General features: G+C 55.7%; 1 protein-coding gene across 3 annotated transcripts; it reads right to left on the bottom strand.

Annotated features, from left to right (window-relative positions):
- Window positions 1–1017: 1017 nt before the first annotated feature.
- Window positions 1018–11950, bottom strand: CCNQ (cyclin Q). 3 transcript variants are annotated; one of them, XM_028094351.2, is made up of 5 exons: window positions 11731–11950; window positions 8893–9076; window positions 7247–7379; window positions 5073–5300; window positions 1018–1563 (listed from the first exon to the last, which is right to left on the bottom strand). In XM_028094351.2, the coding sequence occupies exons 1-5, from the start codon at window positions 11846–11848 to the stop codon at window positions 1474–1476; spliced, it is 753 nt and encodes a 250-aa protein (XP_027950152.1). In that variant the 5' UTR covers window positions 11849–11950; the 3' UTR covers window positions 1018–1473. The 3 variants fall into 3 exon arrangements, with proteins under 3 accessions (XP_027950152.1, XP_027950153.1, XP_027950154.1); XM_028094352.2 differs by having other exon boundaries at window positions 1018–1503; window positions 11731–11948; XM_028094353.2 differs by lacking the exon at window positions 11731–11950 and adding an exon at window positions 11379–11682.
- Between the last annotated feature and the right edge of the window lie 4899 nt (window positions 11951–16849).

The following is a 16849-nucleotide window of genomic DNA, read 5'->3' as shown; positions in this document are numbered from 1 at the left end:
AACCAGCAATAAGCGCCGGCCAAGGCCAGCACCGGGTTGATGCGGGACAAATAGCAGAAGACAGAAAGGACCGGCGGAAGAGCCAGAGCTACTCACAGAGAGAGGCCTGCGGGCTGGCCCCTCGCCACCCACTGCGTGCTTACAGCCGGGACTCTGGGCACCAACCTTGGCCTCAAAGAGCTCCCAGCTGAGCTGGGTGAACAGATATGGAAAGGACACACGGTGGGAAAGCGGACATTTACTCAGATCTCTCCTCCCGAAGACACAGAACACAGTTGCTAAGTAAACACAAGCAAGCCAGTGTGTGATCCACCAGAGACAAGCATTCGGACGCAGCCTGCTGGACCCCAGGCATTCCAGCCCGCTCCCACACCTGTGGGTGCCGGAGGGCATGGCACCCAGTATCCAGAGCCCATGCTCCCCTGGCAACAACTTCCCAAATGCAGGGGGGCACCTGGGATGGTCCCCCGCTCCCCACACCATCATGTACTGAAGGGCAGTCCAACCAGGGTGTGTCGAGCCCAGTGCGGATTCCCAGGGAGAACAACCTCGGCTGCTCTCTTTCTCTAATGCACCCAAAAAGCAAGTCTTCTGGAAGAAGTGCCCTCCGAGTGGGTCAGGAGGGTGTCATGGCCCTGACATTCTCTAGGCGCTCCATCTAGACTCGCTGTCTTGACACTTAAGAAAAAACCATCACTTACTTTCTAGTAACATTGCGGTCAGATCTGGGTTTGGGGAACCCAAGTAATGCTCCCCAATCCCTCTCTCCAAAACTGATGCTCACTCACTGAATGGGACAGGCGCCAAGCTCTGTGAATGTCCCAGTGGGGGAGTAAGGACATGGCGACTCCTTCGGGGGACGCCACCATGATGTGTGCACGTGCTGGGCCACCGTGCCCTCAGAAGGCAATGGAGGCACAAGGGGCAATTCCACCTAAAGAGAGCGTTCCAGGGGAAACCGAGGTTGAATGGCACCCAGAGCAGCCCAGGCCAGAGAGCAAAGACAGGGCATCTCTGTTGATTTGTATCATCTTTTATTATACAAAATAAAATTCCATCTATGTTACACATTCATACTTTCTATAAATCTGGCTTTAAAAACATCCCCAAGGGTGCAGTCTCATCTGTTCTTTGATTTTGCTTCCACTGATGTCACACCTCAACTGCAGTCGGTGCCCTCTCAAAGGACAAAAGCAGACACGGATGCCTTGGGGGCCCTTCCCCTGGTGCACCCCGGCCTGCCCGCAGGAGGCACAGCTCCCATCACCGTCTGGACCACAGCTGCCAGGGACAGTCAAAGCATGAGAATCAAAGTGGCAGCAGGTCATCGCCTTCACCAGCCCGTCTCCAGCAGCACAAAACCAGTCCTCCCAGCTGGTCTTCTGGGGACCAGCCGTCACAGCGATGTGGTGATGCCGTCCCCAGGCAGCCGAGCATCCCGGGCTTCTCTTTGGGCAGGCCTGGACCAGGGCCTTAGGGGATCTCTGTGTCCATGGTATAAATCTGAATGAGATCAGACACAATGTTATCAATGATTGGCTTGGTAAGGTCGTCACTAAACACCTAGAAAGGAGAAGGAAAACAGGTTCTGATTAGACTCCCTCTGTGTTAAACAAGGCACCCACCACTAAGCACGGAATCACATTGCACAGGGGGATGGCACAGGGACTTGGCTATCAGAGATGATGGTGGCTCTCTGCAAAGCCAATTCAATTCCAGCCTGCCGAGGCTAACCACAAAGCAGAGAACATTCCAGATGGAAGAGGCCTCAGTGATCATCTGACCCAGACAGGACAGGGAGCTGGTGACAGAGTTGGGCCAGGAGTTCATTCCCGGAAGTAAACAGGCTAAACCACTGAACCCCACTCCACCCTGGCCTGGCCCCTGGAGAACACCTGGACCTGTTCTATAACCTGGGCCAGACATCCTCCTGACCGTGCTGGAGAGCTTATAAAATTGTCAAGTGAATCCCCAGGGGCCCAAACCAAGAGGGGTGTGTAGCTCAGGTCTAACCCCGCATGTTTCCAAGGAAGTTCTGGCCCTTGCCCAGCCCCTGGGAAAGGACCTCAGGCCCCCCGCATGTCCTGCCTGATGAATGGGTCTCAGTCTCCCTGGGGCTGAGCTGGACCACACCTCTCAGCTTCATGTCCCGGGGGGGGGGGGGGGGGGGGCGGACGGGGACGGTGCAGGTGCAGAGACTGAGTTTCTGAGCTCAGCCCCGCGGGAGCTCCAGGCCAATGGGACCGACCCCGCTCTGAAGTCCCCGGACTTCAGGGAGGCTTCCCTGGTGGCCGTGCCCGGTGCGGGTTGTCACACAAGGCTGCGGGAGAAATGGCACTGCCGCACGCCTCCGCCGGCCAGGGACCTGAAAGCTCACGCCTGGTCTCCCCTGGACCTGGCCCTACGCTCCTCGCGTCCTTGCTGATTCTGACCTGGGCGCTTCCACTGTAATTGACCATAACAACCGTAACCGGGAGCCGTTGTACGGCTCTTCTGAGTTCTGCGAGCCCTCCTAGTGAAGCATCGAGCCTGAGGGTGCTCTCGAGGAGCCCTGATGACATGGGAAATAAAAAGCAAAACAAGGAGATCTTGGTTAGATGCTGTGGCCCCCTGGGCCCGGGGGTTGCTGCCTGGGAAACCAATACCAGTAGGGTCAAGACCTTGGGCCAAGCCAGGGCAAAAACTAGACCTGAGTCCAACCCCTCCATGGCCCCCAAAGAAAGCTAGGGGCCTCCGTAAGCTGCTGCCACAGGTAGGAATCAGTGGCCTGAAAACCCCAAGCCCTGGTTCATGAAGACTGGCCATCTCGCCCCAGTCTCCAGGTAGAAAATCAATGCTTCCGAAATATGGGCTTGGGCTTGCTCACCAAGGTCCACTCCTTGTGTGTTCCTGGGGACCCCAAGCCAAGAAAAGACTGTTAAAAAGTAGTCCCGGGCCAAAAGGTGGAAGCAATCCAAGAGTCCACCCCTGGAGGAATGCGTAAACACAATGCAGTCCATCCATCCCATGGAACAGTGTTCAGCCTTCATAAGGACAGACACCCTGACACCTGCTGCAACACACTACCGCTTTAGAGTCAGTGCCTCATCCACCCGGAGGCCCAACACAGCTTGGCACAAAGGCCTGCCTCACCACCCTCACACTCAAGTGCAGAAGCACCTCATGCTCCCCCAAGGCTCCTGACCAGCACGGCAAAGCCCCAGCCCCCAGCAGGCAAGGGACAAGAGAGAGGCGGTTGCCGCGAGGAGTGGCAGTGGAGGGCAAGGAGGAAAAGTATTTCCCAACTCAGACATCAGCATCCGGGCCAGGCGGGCAGGCGAGGCGGGGGCGGGGGGGGGGGGTCGTTGTCTAGAGCCATTTATCATAAGGCAACTGGTCCTTGCACGTCACAAGGCCAAGAGGCCCCCAGATTCTGGATGCTCCTGGTGCCTGTGGCCCGGAGCCACCCAGAAAAGGTGCAGAGCTGAGTGAACAGGAGTCTGCCACCCCACTGGGTAAGCACAGGGCTGGCTGAGGGCTGGCACCGGGAGGCCGAGGCAGTAAGGTGGTGCCCGGGGAAGTTCAGGAGCAGGTGAAAAGAAAGGAGAGCAGAAAGGAAGACACACAGAGAGGAGAGCCAGACAATGGGAAACAAGTGATGACATCACAGACCCAAGCAGCCAAGAGACAGGGGCTGCCATGCCCACATGCCCTCAGAGAGCAGGGCCGGTAAGTGGCAGCCCCTTCTGCTACCACCCGGTCCCAACAGAGCAGGGACGCTATGGTCACATGACCTGGAAATCCCTGAGAAGACCCAGCACGGAGCAGTACTTTCTGTCTGTGCAGATCCCTTTCAGCCCCCTGCTGCCAGAGGAGGTGCATCTCACCGGAGACCAGGGCCACAGATACGTCTGCTCGAAGATGCATGAGCACCTACTGTGGGCCAGATCTAGGCGCTGGACCTCGGGCAGGGGATAGAGCAGACGAGACCCCCGACCTCCCGGCACTCGCTATCTGGTTAGCTGGAGGGGTGCGACCATAAAGGGCAAGAGAACAAAAGGCAAGCAGGAGGAGCCGGGTCTCCACAGAGGGACAGCAGGGGCGGAGGGGCGCCGTGGGAGCCAAGAGCTGCAGGGAGGGACACGGAGCCAGGAGCAGACCCAGGAGGGCACCCAGGGGGGCACCCAGGGGGCACCCTCTGTTCACGTAACAGAGGACACATTTTAGAAGACTTCTGGCCACTGGCAGTTTGCTGGGGAGGGAGGGTACGCAAGAAGGAGAAACCTTCAGGCACCCTCCTCCGGGGCAAGGCCAGACAATATACGAAAGGAACGGCAAACTAGACTCAGGTCTAGTATGGGAAAGGGAAAACCAGAAATGATTTCAAAATTCCATTGTGAGAAACAGTGGGGACTACTCAGGGAAAATCGATAGGACTGTGGAAATCCTCGAGGGCAGCCCTTCCCCCCGACTCGCCCTCTACAAACCGTGCTGTGGATTCAGCAGGTCGGGGGGAGGCCAGCGAATCTTTCAACCCTCAGCCTCATTGTCTGCCACCTAGCCCTCCACCCACCCGTCCATCTCGTGTCATCCATCTGTCTGTCCGCCCCTCTACCCATCTGTCATCTATTGATCTATCTATCATCTATCTGCCTGTCCATTATCAATCCATCTTTTTAGAGGACTCCCTATACTTCTTCTGATGTGAATCCAAGTTTATTAACTTCCAATCTACAGCAAGCTCCCGCTCAATTCAATGAAAGTGCTTGGCTGAACAAAGTGACTCTCAACTGGGGGTGACCCCCACCCTGGGACACTTGGGAGTATCTGGAGACATTTCTTGGTTGTCACGACTGGGGCATCTACAGGGTAGCACAGGATGGCGTTGCCACAGAGAATGGTCGAGCCCCAAATGTCCACAGTGCCAAGGGGGGAGAGCCCCTGCCTTAGATAATCATGACAGGGTATGCTCAAGCTTCAATATTCCTAAGTAGCCCATATCTTCCTTCATGGATAATTACTACAAAGAAACATGGATGAGTCCTCAGGCAAAGGAAAGGGGGACACACCAGCATACGGAGCAGTCACCTCACCTGCCACCATGGCTTCTCGGCCTCGGCCTCGGCGGGCACCTCAACCCCATAGGCCTGCAGGGCCAGGTGGAGCACTGCCACGGCTATGTGCTGAGCCCGGAACCGGAGGCATAGCCCCCCATGGTAGCTGTCCCGCAGCAGGGCCCAGGCAGTGACGGAAATGGGGGTCCGCTGCCAGCAGTAACGGTTCAGCCAGTTCTTGAGGGAAATCAGGTAGTGGAGCAGGTACTGCAAAGACACACCAGTCAGCCGATTGGCCTTTGGGGCTGCAGGCCCCCAAGACACCTGACTCCTCACTGTGAGGCCCCGTGCCCCGGCCCCACCGCCCACCAGCCACTCCTCCCCTAAGCTGTCTCGACAGGAATAAAGCACAAACTGGATCGAGTCATCTCTCTGTTCAAGCCCTCCAACATCTCCCTTCCACTGGCCTCCAAGCCCTGCCCCGCCCTCCCACCAGGTTGGAACATGCAGAGCACGCTTCCCTCCCGGCCTTGGCCTTCACTGCTCGCCCTGCCTGAAATCGTCTCCCCCTCCTCCCCGCCCCTACCACAGTCCCTCTTCATCACCTGGCCCTGCTCTAGCCATCATCAGAAATCATTCTGCGTATCCCCTTGCCCAGCTCAACGTAAGCTCCAGAAACAGCATCCTTCTATTCCAAACAGAACACTGCGCCCGTGTGCCCAGCCTGAGGCCAAGGGGCTGCCCGGGGACAGGACGCCTGCTTTCAGAGGGACCATGAATGGTGACCGTGTTTTCCAGGAGTGCCGCCCTTGGCTATAAACTCTTAATGGCTTTTCAGCTCAACTGTCTGTCGGCTCCCACGCTGGGAAGACAGCGGCTTTGCTCGAACCGCCTGATCTACAAACACACTGATAAGCCCACTCCACAGGCCTGAACACACATGCTTGCGACTCCAGCATGCCACGGAACAGGGGACTCATTGGCCGCCCTAGACCCCATCCCAACCTGACATAAGGGGAAGGCCGCTAGGCTCAAGGCAACGCTGACCCCCACTCCCCCACCCGACGGCCCCCTTGGCAGGTGCTGTTCTTCCTCAGACACACAGCCAGGGCGGCTCCTGCCTTCCCCTGCATCGTGCGACCAACTGAACAACCGACCAACCGACCATCCGGAAACACAACTATTTTAAAATCGCTACCAGAGGTTTCCGGGATTAGAAAGGCAGTTTGGAAAGGTGGGGTGAGATTATAAGGACCCCTGTGGGGATGGGAGTTGTTTTGTATTTCAACTGCGGTGGTGGATATATGCAGGTGCATATGGGCTAAAATTGTGCAAGTAACATCCCAGCGACCCCCAGAATCCCTGGCAGGGGCGGGGCTGTGCCAGTGGCGTCACCCCAGCTGTTACACTGATTGGTGTTCTGCAAAATGTTTCCATTCGGGGAGACTGGGCAAAGTCTCCATCTCAAACAGGATCTCTGCGTTATTCCCTCCAACTGCTTGTACATCTACAATTACCTCATACGAATTTCAATTAGAAAAAAAAAAAAAAAAACGAAATCCTGTTCACAACCCATGTCCCAACCCCCCACTGCCCCACGTCTTTCCCTGCAGGCCACCCTTCCAAGCTGCCCACACCGGGGACTGGGGCCACCAAAGTATCACATCCAAGTGCTCGAAGGGCTTCACACATCCCTTTTGCTGCCGTCAGAAACAGTTCTATTGGGACTTACGTGTTCCTAGCAGTTAAAAGTGTGCTACTTAACTTTGTGACTCAGATTTTCTTGTGGGTTTCAAAGCACAGCTGAGCTGCATGTGAGCTCTGAGGCAGAGCGTGACTCTCGGGGACAGGAACTCTGGGGCATCATGAAACCAGCCCTACTTCCCTGTGGCTCACTGAGCACACAATCTAGGTGGGTCACGGGATCGGCAAGGGTTTCACAGAGTCACACGGATCCCAGCTTGCAGCCTTGGCCAGGCAGGCCAAAAGGCAGAAGCTGAAATCAGAACTGCCTGAGAAAACCCAGGGAGTTGGGACAAGAGGGGCCACACAAGCCAGCCCGGGTGTGCAGTCGGGAGCCCCAGTGCCCAGCTGTGGCTCTGCTCTTCCTCACACACACTCCGTGTTTGTGAGGGTTCGGTGGGTGCACTTTCAGGATAAAAAACGAAAAGGTTCATGCCTCTAGAAACAGTTGCCAATTCCCCAGCAGGTACCTTGTGTGGGTGCTGGAAGGAGACTTGGAAACGCAGGACTCTCAGCATGAGGAGCTCACACTGCACTATACTGTCCCGGAGCGCCCAGAAGCGGGAGTCCAGCTCCAACGGTTCACTGCCCGGGTGAAAGTACCTGCGCGGAGAGACAGCAATGCTTATGGCAGCCAGGGAAGCGTCTCTGGGGAGCCCCTCGAGTCCCCTGGTGTCCAGACACAAACTCCAGTGTTCTTCCACTAGATAGGGCCAGTTCTACTGATGTGTTTCTAAGTCATCTTCATCTACATGCCTACGATATAGGATAAAAACAGTAACTAACAGAGGAAAGAAGCCGGCTTCTAGTTTCAGCCCTGATGGGCTGTCCCATATCACTCAGCAAGATGTCAAGGGTAAAGATGAGCTCCTTGCAATTGCTCCAGAAGGACTGGAAGCTCTAGCACACACTGAACTGACCAGTCAGCCTGGGATCAGGGACAGGCTTTACCACCTGGGACAGCAATGCCCAGGGCTCTTACTCTGGGTCCAAGGAAGGAATTGAAACATGTCATGGGGATGCTATATGCAGAAGAATAAACGTATTTCAGCTTTATGTTCCCAGATTGTCTTTCCTTTGTTCCAGATCCTTCTGTCCTTATTTACGCCATATATATCCACAACACTCCCACCTACGCATGATCACCAAGATGTAAGAGAACAGGATTCACACTCAAGTGATCAAAATTCTCTGCCAATGACTCAGCCTTCCTAGTTCCTCACGCCTTTTGCAACTTCCCCACAGAACCCCACCCGGGTGCTCCTGTCTAATTAGTGGTCCGCACAATTTCCCCTCTACCAGGCCTCCCTGCTGGGGACCTGGCAATTACAGGTGGACTCTAGCGGCCCTCCCTTGGTTCCCCCTCCAGTTTTTCTCCTAGCCTTTCACGGTACACTGCGACCCTGTCATGCTTAGGGGGTAGGGAGCGCTTTTCCTGTTACCTGTTTATTAAAAAAGAGAAGCAGCACAAAACAGTTTTCTTAATGATTAGTTTCTAGAAAGGTTACGCCATACTGCTAGCCAGTAACTTTCCACAGACTGCTTTCTCCTGGGCCCCCTCGGTGTCTCAGTGCAGCCTGGCTGGCTGGACCCCCATATCCTTCCCAGTAGGAACACAGCTGCTTGGGCCCAAGGGGGCCGCCCACAGAGCACCATGCCCACACCAGGACAAGAGGTGCTTGTTAGCAATTCTGACTCAGTTTCCCACACCATCTTGATAAAATAATTGCCCAACTGGGTCCACACCCTCCCTTGCATGGGAAGGTCCTACAGGTCCCACAGAACACAACTGGTTCGATCCAGCCTGCCCAAAACTCCAGACTAATCTTCTAGAGCACCCCATGACCCCAGCTCTTCTACACTCCTTCGGGCCTTTGAGGCTTCCCTTAATCTGGCCCCAGCTTCCCTTCCACTCACCCCATGGGTTTCCGACACCAGGCTCATTCCTGCCTTTGCTGCTAGTGCTTCTTGCCCTGGCTCAAGACCACCCCAGTGCTTCCTTCTGAGCTTGACCACTGTCACCTGGCGGTCAGGGCTCAGTGGGACCCTTCTCTGCCCTCCCATTTGGGTGGACACCAGTGAGTCCTCCCAAAGGCCTGGGCCGGGATGCCATTACCTGTTGGACACGTTGATGATGTCACGAGTGCGCAGGTGCTGTTCCTCCACTTTGCCGGCCAAATAAAGGGAAGACATGGCGACCAGGTAGGGGTCATAGGCGTCCAGGTTGATCTCATAGAAGAACTTATGGTAAATGGTACAAGCTGTGGCAATGGGAATGGACTGCATCCCTAGCTTGACACCTGCCAAGAGAAAGCAGGCAGAAGAGTAGCTCAGTCCAGTGCTCACCCTCTGCTAAGGCGTGGGTGGAGCTGCTGGGTTGGGCCCTAAGGGTATACACCCCTGCTCAGACAAGACCAAGAGCCTAGAGCCTAGCTGGCTGTGGCTGCTGGGTCTTTCACTGGGTCCCCTACCTGAGAGGTTTCGAGCCAGGCTTCTCAGATTCTATGGGGCTAACAAGCCCCGGGGGGTTGTGCTCAAATGCAGTATCCCCTTCAGTAGCACTGCAGATATACTTCCACCAAGCCCCCCTGGTCACACCCAAGCTACAGATCTGCAGACCACACTAGGAGAAGCAAGGCTTCAGACTAGTCCTCAGTGACCACCTGGCATGTCAGCCTCTGCACAACATCCCAGAAAGGACCACACACTGTTGTGTGTCTGTTTCTACCTTACAAGCATTTAACTAAAGGTTGCCCCCACCCCCCCAGGTCACCTAACAAAAATCCTGCCAAGATGACAGCAGGGGAAAAAGGCCTCTGAGCATCAAAAAGACACCACAGAGTCCCAATGTTACAACTAAAGATTATACTCGGCCCTGGTTTCCTTGTCTGAAGGTTGAAAAAGGCAAGAAAAGCAAGCAGAAAGAAAAAAAAAAAAAAAAAAAGCAACACCTATGGCCACCGACAGGCACCAGGGAGGAAGCCTGACACACAGAAAAGGGAAGAGAACTCAAAAAGCAGAGCACGTGGTGGTTTGATTTAGGGGGTAGAGCCCGCGCCCCACCCCACCTCTGGACGCTCCTAAGGACATCACTGCATTGGGTAACAGAACCAATATAAATTCACAATGACCAGGGTCAACAAGAGAAGGTTAAATGACATCCAACAGACTGAAAGAAGGTGGGGAACAACCGTCAATCATTAAGATTACATTCAGTGTCCTCTCCCTAAGGCGTTTTAGTTCCCTGGGGCTACCGTAACGAATTACCACAAACTTAGTGGCTTCAAACAACACATACTGTTTCTCTTACAATCCTTTACAATCCTTGTGGTCAGAAGTCCCAAATGAGTCTTAGGGGGCTAAATTCAAGGTGTGGGCAGGGTGGGTTCCTTCTGGAGCCTCCAGGGGAGAATGTTTCCTTGCCCTTTCCAGCTTCTAGAGGTGCCTGCAGTCTTCGGCTTGTGGCCCCTTCCTCCCTCGTCAAAGTCAGGGGAAGCCTCTTCTAACTCTGCTCCCCTCATTCCATGGCCTTCCAGTCTGCCAGTCACTCCCGCCTCTCTCTTTAAGGATGTGATAGGTGTTGATTATCCTGGGCCCAGTGAATAATCTAGGGTAGTTCCCCGATACCAAGATGCTTAATCCTGGGGCACCTGGGTGGCTCAGTCACTAAGCATCTGCCTTCGGCTCAGGCCATGGTCCCAGGGTCCGGGGATCGAGCCCCGCATCGGGCTCCCTGCTCGGCGGGAAGCCTGCTTCTCCCTCTCCCCCTCCCCCTGCTTGTGTTCCCGGTCTCGCTGTGTCTCTCTCTGTCAAATAAATAAATAAAATCTTTAAAAAAAAAAAAAATGCTTAGTCCCATCTGCAAAATCTCCTTTGCTACGTGAGGTAACAGTCACAGGGTCGCAGGTTCAGGGGATTAGGGTGGGGACATCTTCGGAGGACCAGTGCTTAGCCTCACAGGGGGGAGCAAGGCATATGCAATACATTTTATAAAGAAGTCCTTGGAGGGTGGTACCTGGAAGAGCTTTTAGCATTTCAAGGTCTAAACCTAAGTTACATAGGCAGTTCCCACATGGGACTCCTCATTCCCAGAGATGTCAAATACGGTGGTATAGCTGCACATGACCCTCCAAGCCCTGTTTTATGCAGCAAATCCTCAAAGGGCAGCACACTGCCCTGGTTTACATGGACCCTCCAAGCGAATGCATGGCAGCATATGGGAGGCCACTGCCATCCTTCTTCATACCTTGTGCAACTCTTCCTGGAAATTAAATGTACAAATCACTGGGCTTAATGGTCCTGCATCATTTCCCCAGACCGCTGGCTTTGACTTGAAAGCGGACTCACCCAGACCCCGCTCCCACCGAGTGCGTACAAAGTAACAAAGATCGAAAGTAACCGTCTGCCCGAGTGAGACACTATTGCCAGAGAGAGAAACAATGTTTCTACAGGAATCCGATTTGCTTCATTGTCTCGCCTTGGGAGCAGGGGCACCCAACACCTCTGTGGACACCCTGGCAGGGTTTTCAAAACGCGAGCTGCACCCTGCCTGGGTCCCCGGTGTGATGGGACCTCGCCAGCAGGGCTCGTCACGGGCCTCACCAACTGCGGGCTCCGGAAAAGGCTCCGCGAGACCAAGTGCGCTGGGAGACAGGTATGCCTGAAGGCGCGGTGGGCCACCAAGCCGCGGGCGCTCGGATTCGACCACCTTCTCGCTCGGGCCAGTCCCTTCCCACGTCCTCTCTTTGGGCCTGCGCGCCCGTCCGCGAGGTGGCAGTGACCGTGTCCTTGCAGCTCAAAGCCTAGCGCGCAGGGCGCGGCGGAAAGCAGAGGCCTGTACCCCCGAGCCGGGCCTCTTCCCCCTGGCCAGCCGCGCCAGCTCCCCGTCCTGCGCGTCCCCTGCTCCGGGAAGTGGGTTCCCGTAAGGCCGGCCCTCTTCCCCAGCCGCGGTTACCTGCCTCCATGATGAACCTCGTCACTCGGAAGTGCACCCTCGCCTCGGGTGCTGGCCACCCCTCGGCACCCCGCGCCGCGTCCCCTCCTCCACAACTGTCCGGGCCAACAGCCTCCATGAGGCCCCCGCCCCGCGGCCCCAGACCCCCCGCGGGAAGGAGAAGGGGCCCCAGCGCGCGGCGACCAGCTCCGGGGGTCCTGGCGGCGGGCGCGGCCACGCGCCCCGCCCCGCCCCGCCGGCTCCCCTCCCTGCCCCTGTCCGCGCCGCCCCGCCTCCCAGCTCCCCGCCCCGGGAGGCGGGGAAGGGAGGATGACCGCGCGGCTGCACGCAGGCGCCGGTGCAGGCGCAGGCGCAGGCGCAGAGGCCGACGCGGCCAGGTGGCGGCGGGCCTGAGCCCGCCCTGCACCTGAACGCCGTTTGCCTCGCGCAAGAGGACTGACGCCAGGTCCCTGGGAGGCTTATGCCCCGCCCCCGAGAGCCGCCAGCCTAGTACCCCGCGGCTGGAACTAGCTGGGCTACTTCGCGAGGGCGCCGCGAGGTCACGGGCACCCCCAGGCATCTTAGCTGCAAGTCCCTGCCGTCCACTAAGGTGTTGCTCCAGGCTGGTGGCCCGGCGTGGTTTAGGACTGGGAGAGCTGGTGGTGACTGCCAGCCCCCGGGCGAGGGGCGCTCACCTGTGCGCTCTCTGAGACGTCGGCGACTCCCACCAAGAGAAATCATGTGACTCAGTGTCAGTGTCCGTAAAAGCTGAATCCAGCTTTGCCAAAGTCTCCGGACAGGTAGATGAGCCCCGAAGGAAATGTGCGAAGAATGAGTGCATTACGGGGTTTTGGCTCTGGGATTTTCCTCTGCATCCCCTGGTGATCTGGCTTCTGCTCACCTTCCCAGGCTGACACACATTAGGAGCTTAACGAAGGAATGTTGTTGAATATCCAGCTCGCAATGCCAATTCACGCTTTGTGCGTGTGCCTTCCATAAGCAGGGTATCGTGTGTCAGGCTTAGGGCTATAGAGCACCAGAGGGACTCCCAAACTAAGCACCCTGTCATCTGGGTCACTCTGGTATCATCGGATAGTTGCTATGATTTGAGAGACTTGGGAACTTTGAGAGGAAAAGGCCACTGCTCCCAAGCTCTTCCTCCAGGGTGACTGGACCCCGGTGACGATCCTGATGGCTCCACCTCCTGACCCACCCGGGACAGCCTTGTCTCCTTCCTCAGCTCCCCCATCCCTCTCCCAACCCAGTTCCCAGCCAAGTCTTTTCTCCACACCAGCCGTGGTCGTTTCCTGTGCCTGCTGTAACAAATGACCACAAAGTGAGGGACTTGAAACAACAGGAACTCATCCTCCCACAGCTCTGGAGACCGGAAGTGTGAGCTCAGGGTGTCGACAGGGCCATTATCCCCCTGCAGCCTCTAGGATACAATCCTTCCTTGCCTCTTCCAGCTGCTGGTGGCCCCAGGTGTTCCTCGGCTCATGGCCACGTCACTGCAGTCTCTGCCTCCGTTGTCACGTGGCCTTCTCCTCTGTGTGTCTCTGTGTCTCTCCTGTTACTTGTCTCAGCGTTTAGGGCCCACTGAGGAAATCCAGGATGATCTCAACTTGAGATCCTTCACTTCATCACATCTGCAAAGACCCTCTTGCCAATCCCAGCTTCCAGGGATTACAACATAGGGGGCTACCATCTGGCCCACAACACCAGCCACCAGCCAGAGTGAGCTTCCTAAAATGTAAGCCTGAACGGGCTCTGCCCTGCCTACCATCTTCCAGGTCCCCTTCAACTCAGGAGAAAGCTGAGGCCTTAGCCTGACATGCCAGTTTGCATGGAGTCACCCTGTCAAACTGACCAGCCTTGGGTCTCACCACTTGGCCACTCATAGCAACACCCTTGAGCAACTCCCTGGAAGTTACAGTCTCCCACCTAAGGGTCTTCATACAAGTTCTGCCCAGTGAAGGGATTCCTGCCGCATACCCCTCTCCCCAGCTACCTCTGTCTGAGGCAAGGCACAGGCCCTCTGGGCTGAGTAGCTGTGTGTGTGTGTGTGTGTGTGTGTGTGTGTGTGTGTACGCATGCACATGTGTGCTTGTGCACGTGTGCCCGTGTGCATGTGTGTGGAGGGACTCAGGGCCCCAAGGCCCCTGTGCTGCTAACACCTGTCATGCCTTGAGCACTCTGCTGTCTGTCCCCCACCCGAGGCTGTAACCCAGACCACCCAGAGCACCAGCCTAAAGGGGCACACCACACACCCCCCCCTCTCCACACTCACATGCAAATGTACACGTACATCAGGCATCCCCTCCCCCCCCCACACACACACACACATGCACACACCCAAATCGTATCGCTTTTCCCTCTGGCCCCTGGCCCAGTGGCCTGCCTGTCGCCTCCCCATCCCGTGTTTGCCGGTTAAACAGCACAGCTTGAATTCCTCCTTCCCCCCTGGGCCTTTTGTGGCGTGAAGAGTCTGGGCTCAGCAAGTAATAGGTGCCCGTGAATGTGAGTCAAGGGAATGACTCAATGAACACATTAATTTTTAAAACCCTGGGTCACAGGGCACCCTCCTGGCAAGCAGCCTGGACACAGTGGTTGACAAATGAATAATTCACTAGCCACCGGTTGGAACCAGCAAACCTCTAGGCAGGGCTTCCTCTCCCACCATCAAGCCACACCCACTGCAGAGCCCTCCCTTCCCTGTCATCTGTCACCCCTCCCAAAGGTGGCGTCCCCCCTCTCACCACCCCCACCATCCCCTGACCTTGCCCGGGGATTATCTTCAGACCCTGTACAGAGAAGATGGTCAACAAAGGAGGGGCGGACAATCGTATCAGAAGAAGATTCTATGATATTTGCCAACACTCCCTTATCTAACCTTCACTGCGCGCCTCTACCTTGAGTAAACCACAGCCTCCTCCTCACAATGGCGCTATCACCTAATGAGTGAGTGAGTGAGCCAGGGCCTCAGGCTGGAGCTCAAAGGATGAGGCAGAGAAGGGGGAGGGGCATTCGGGGTACAGAGGGAAGGCTGTGCCCAGGCAGGGCCACTGGAAAGCCTGGCTGCTCTTCAAAGACAGGGGATGATTTCCAAAGTGCTCAGCCTGCCCACCTCCTTCCCAGTGGCCTTGGCCCTAGGGGTGGTCAGTTGAAGAGCAGCCTCATCCAAGTCCAGTCCTGTCACTTGTCCTTGGAATCTTCTTGCAACCTGAGAACCTCACTCCACTGTCACCCCCTCTTCCCCACATCTCCCCCTCTCCACAAACACCTTCTGACTTCCAATCTCTCACCACGGGCAAATCCAACCACCTTCCTCCGGGTCCGCCTCCCCGTCTCCACTGCCCTCTGCTCTCCCACCCTTCTCAACTACGCAACTCTGAAGCCATGTGTGTCCCTGGACTCCACAGCCTCCTGCCTGCTCTGCCCTTGGCCCCCCCGCATCTGGCCCCTGCTGGGTGAGACAGTCCCCCTCCCACACCATCCTCATCTTAGTCCACTCAGGCTACTGGAGCAAAATACCACAGACTAGGTGGCTGATAAACAACAGACATCTCTTTCTCAAATTTCAGGAGGCTGGAAATCCAAGATCAGGGTGCCAGCATGGTTGGGCTCTCGTAAGAGCCCTCTTCTGGTTTGCAAATAGCCAAGTTCTCACTGTGCCCTCGCGGTGGAAGCAGCACACTAGCTCTCCGGGGTCTCTTTTATAAGGGCACTGATTCCATTCCTGAGGCTCTGCCCTCAAGACCTAATCAGGTGGCCCCACCCCCTAATACTATCACCTTGGGCATTCAGATGTCACCATGTGAGTTCGGGAGGAAGGACACATTCAGACCATAGCACCTACCAAGGTCATGTGCCACTTCTGAGCTGCCTCCTCCCAGCAGCACCAGTTGCTCCTTGCTTTAAAGTCTGACTGCTGACAGCTTTGAAGCCTCATCCTCCCTGTCCGCTTGTGCCCCACATCTGGGCAAGCTGATGAGAAAGCCTGAGTGCTCCCTTCCTTGGCACCAGAGGGAAGTTCAAACCACCCGCAGGAGCCCTCACCCCTGCCCTAGCTCCAACCATGACAAAGAACCCTGCCAGTCTCCTCTCCATACCCTCTCAAGTCATTTTCTGACCAACTGGGGGACTTGGCCCTGCAACCCCCCCAGAAAGCCTCAGTATATGAGTAAGGCATCTTTTCATAACCTCTTGGTGGGTGTGGTGCCATCAGTCTCCAAGTCCAAACCAAATTTTGGGTGGGAGATCAATCCTGTTCCTGAAGAGTGACTATGAGACACTCCTTCCTGCCCCAAACACCTTCCTCTTGAGGATTTGTCACCCCCACTCTCCTGGCTCCCTGCCTCCTCCCCTCATTGACCGAGTGCCTGCATGAGCCAGGCTCAGGCCTGGTGCTGGGATGAAGCAGACAGGGTCTCCCTTCAGTAGCCTTGCTCTCCTCCCCCACCCCACATGCTCCAGACAAAGCCTCCTTTGTAAAACCAAAGTCTGATTGGGGCCCTTCCTTCTCTGAGCCTGCAAGAGCCATACTAGCTACCTAGACACAGCTCTATTTACCTGGCGGGTCAGGGTTCAGTTTTATTAAAGAAGGTGGAAGTTTCCTTACGAGTGGAGACACTGTGGGAATTATAGCTTTTGGTTAATCTACTACCTGAGATTATTTCCTTTTTCAAAGTTTTGAGTAAAAACAACTCAGTAAAGAGAAACATTGAGCAAGCTCTGAACACCCACGGGATCTTGTGTGTGACCAAGTTTGACCTCAGAAGTGTTGAAAGTCGACACAAGGGTTCAAAAACCTGCGCCGGCACTAGATATGCACAGATAGCTGCTACAAATCCAGAGACAGAATGTAGATTAGGGGGTGCCAGGGGCTGGGGAGCTGGGGGAGTGATGGAAGTGGCTGCTAAGAGGGATAAGGCTTCTTCAGGGAAGTGATAAAAATGTTCTGGAATTGGATTGTGGTGACGGTTGAACAACTCTGTGAATATATTAAAAATCATTGCACTGTACAGTTTCAATGGGTGGATTTTATGGTATGTGAATTATATCTCAATAAAGCTGTTATTTAAAAAATGATCATGGACAATTGTGCCATCGAGGACAAAACCCTCCCATGCGGAGAAGGGAT

This window comes from Eumetopias jubatus, unplaced genomic scaffold (assembly GCF_037043125.1).
Source record: "Eumetopias jubatus isolate StellerSeaLion01/CBP00866 unplaced genomic scaffold, mEumJub1_p1.0 scaffold_11, whole genome shotgun sequence".
NCBI lineage: Eukaryota > Metazoa > Chordata > Mammalia > Carnivora > Otariidae > Eumetopias > Eumetopias jubatus.
Note: the sequence above shows the minus strand (reverse complement) of the source record. Positions and strands in the feature narration are given on the sequence as shown.

Bases quoted from the DNA above. Each gene is read 5' to 3' on its own strand.
- CCNQ (XM_028094351.2), bottom strand. From the start codon at position 11,848: ATGGAGGCTGTTGGCCCGGACAGTTGTGGAGGAGGGGACGCGGCGCGG. The intron at 9,077-11,730 runs GTAACCGCGGCT...TTCTCTTGGCAG, and splicing joins GAGGTTCATCATGGAGGCAG to GTGTCAAGCTAGGGATGCAG. The intron at 7,380-8,892 runs GTAATGGCATCC...CTCTCCGCGCAG, and splicing joins ATCATCAACGTGTCCAACAG to GTACTTTCACCCGGGCAGTG.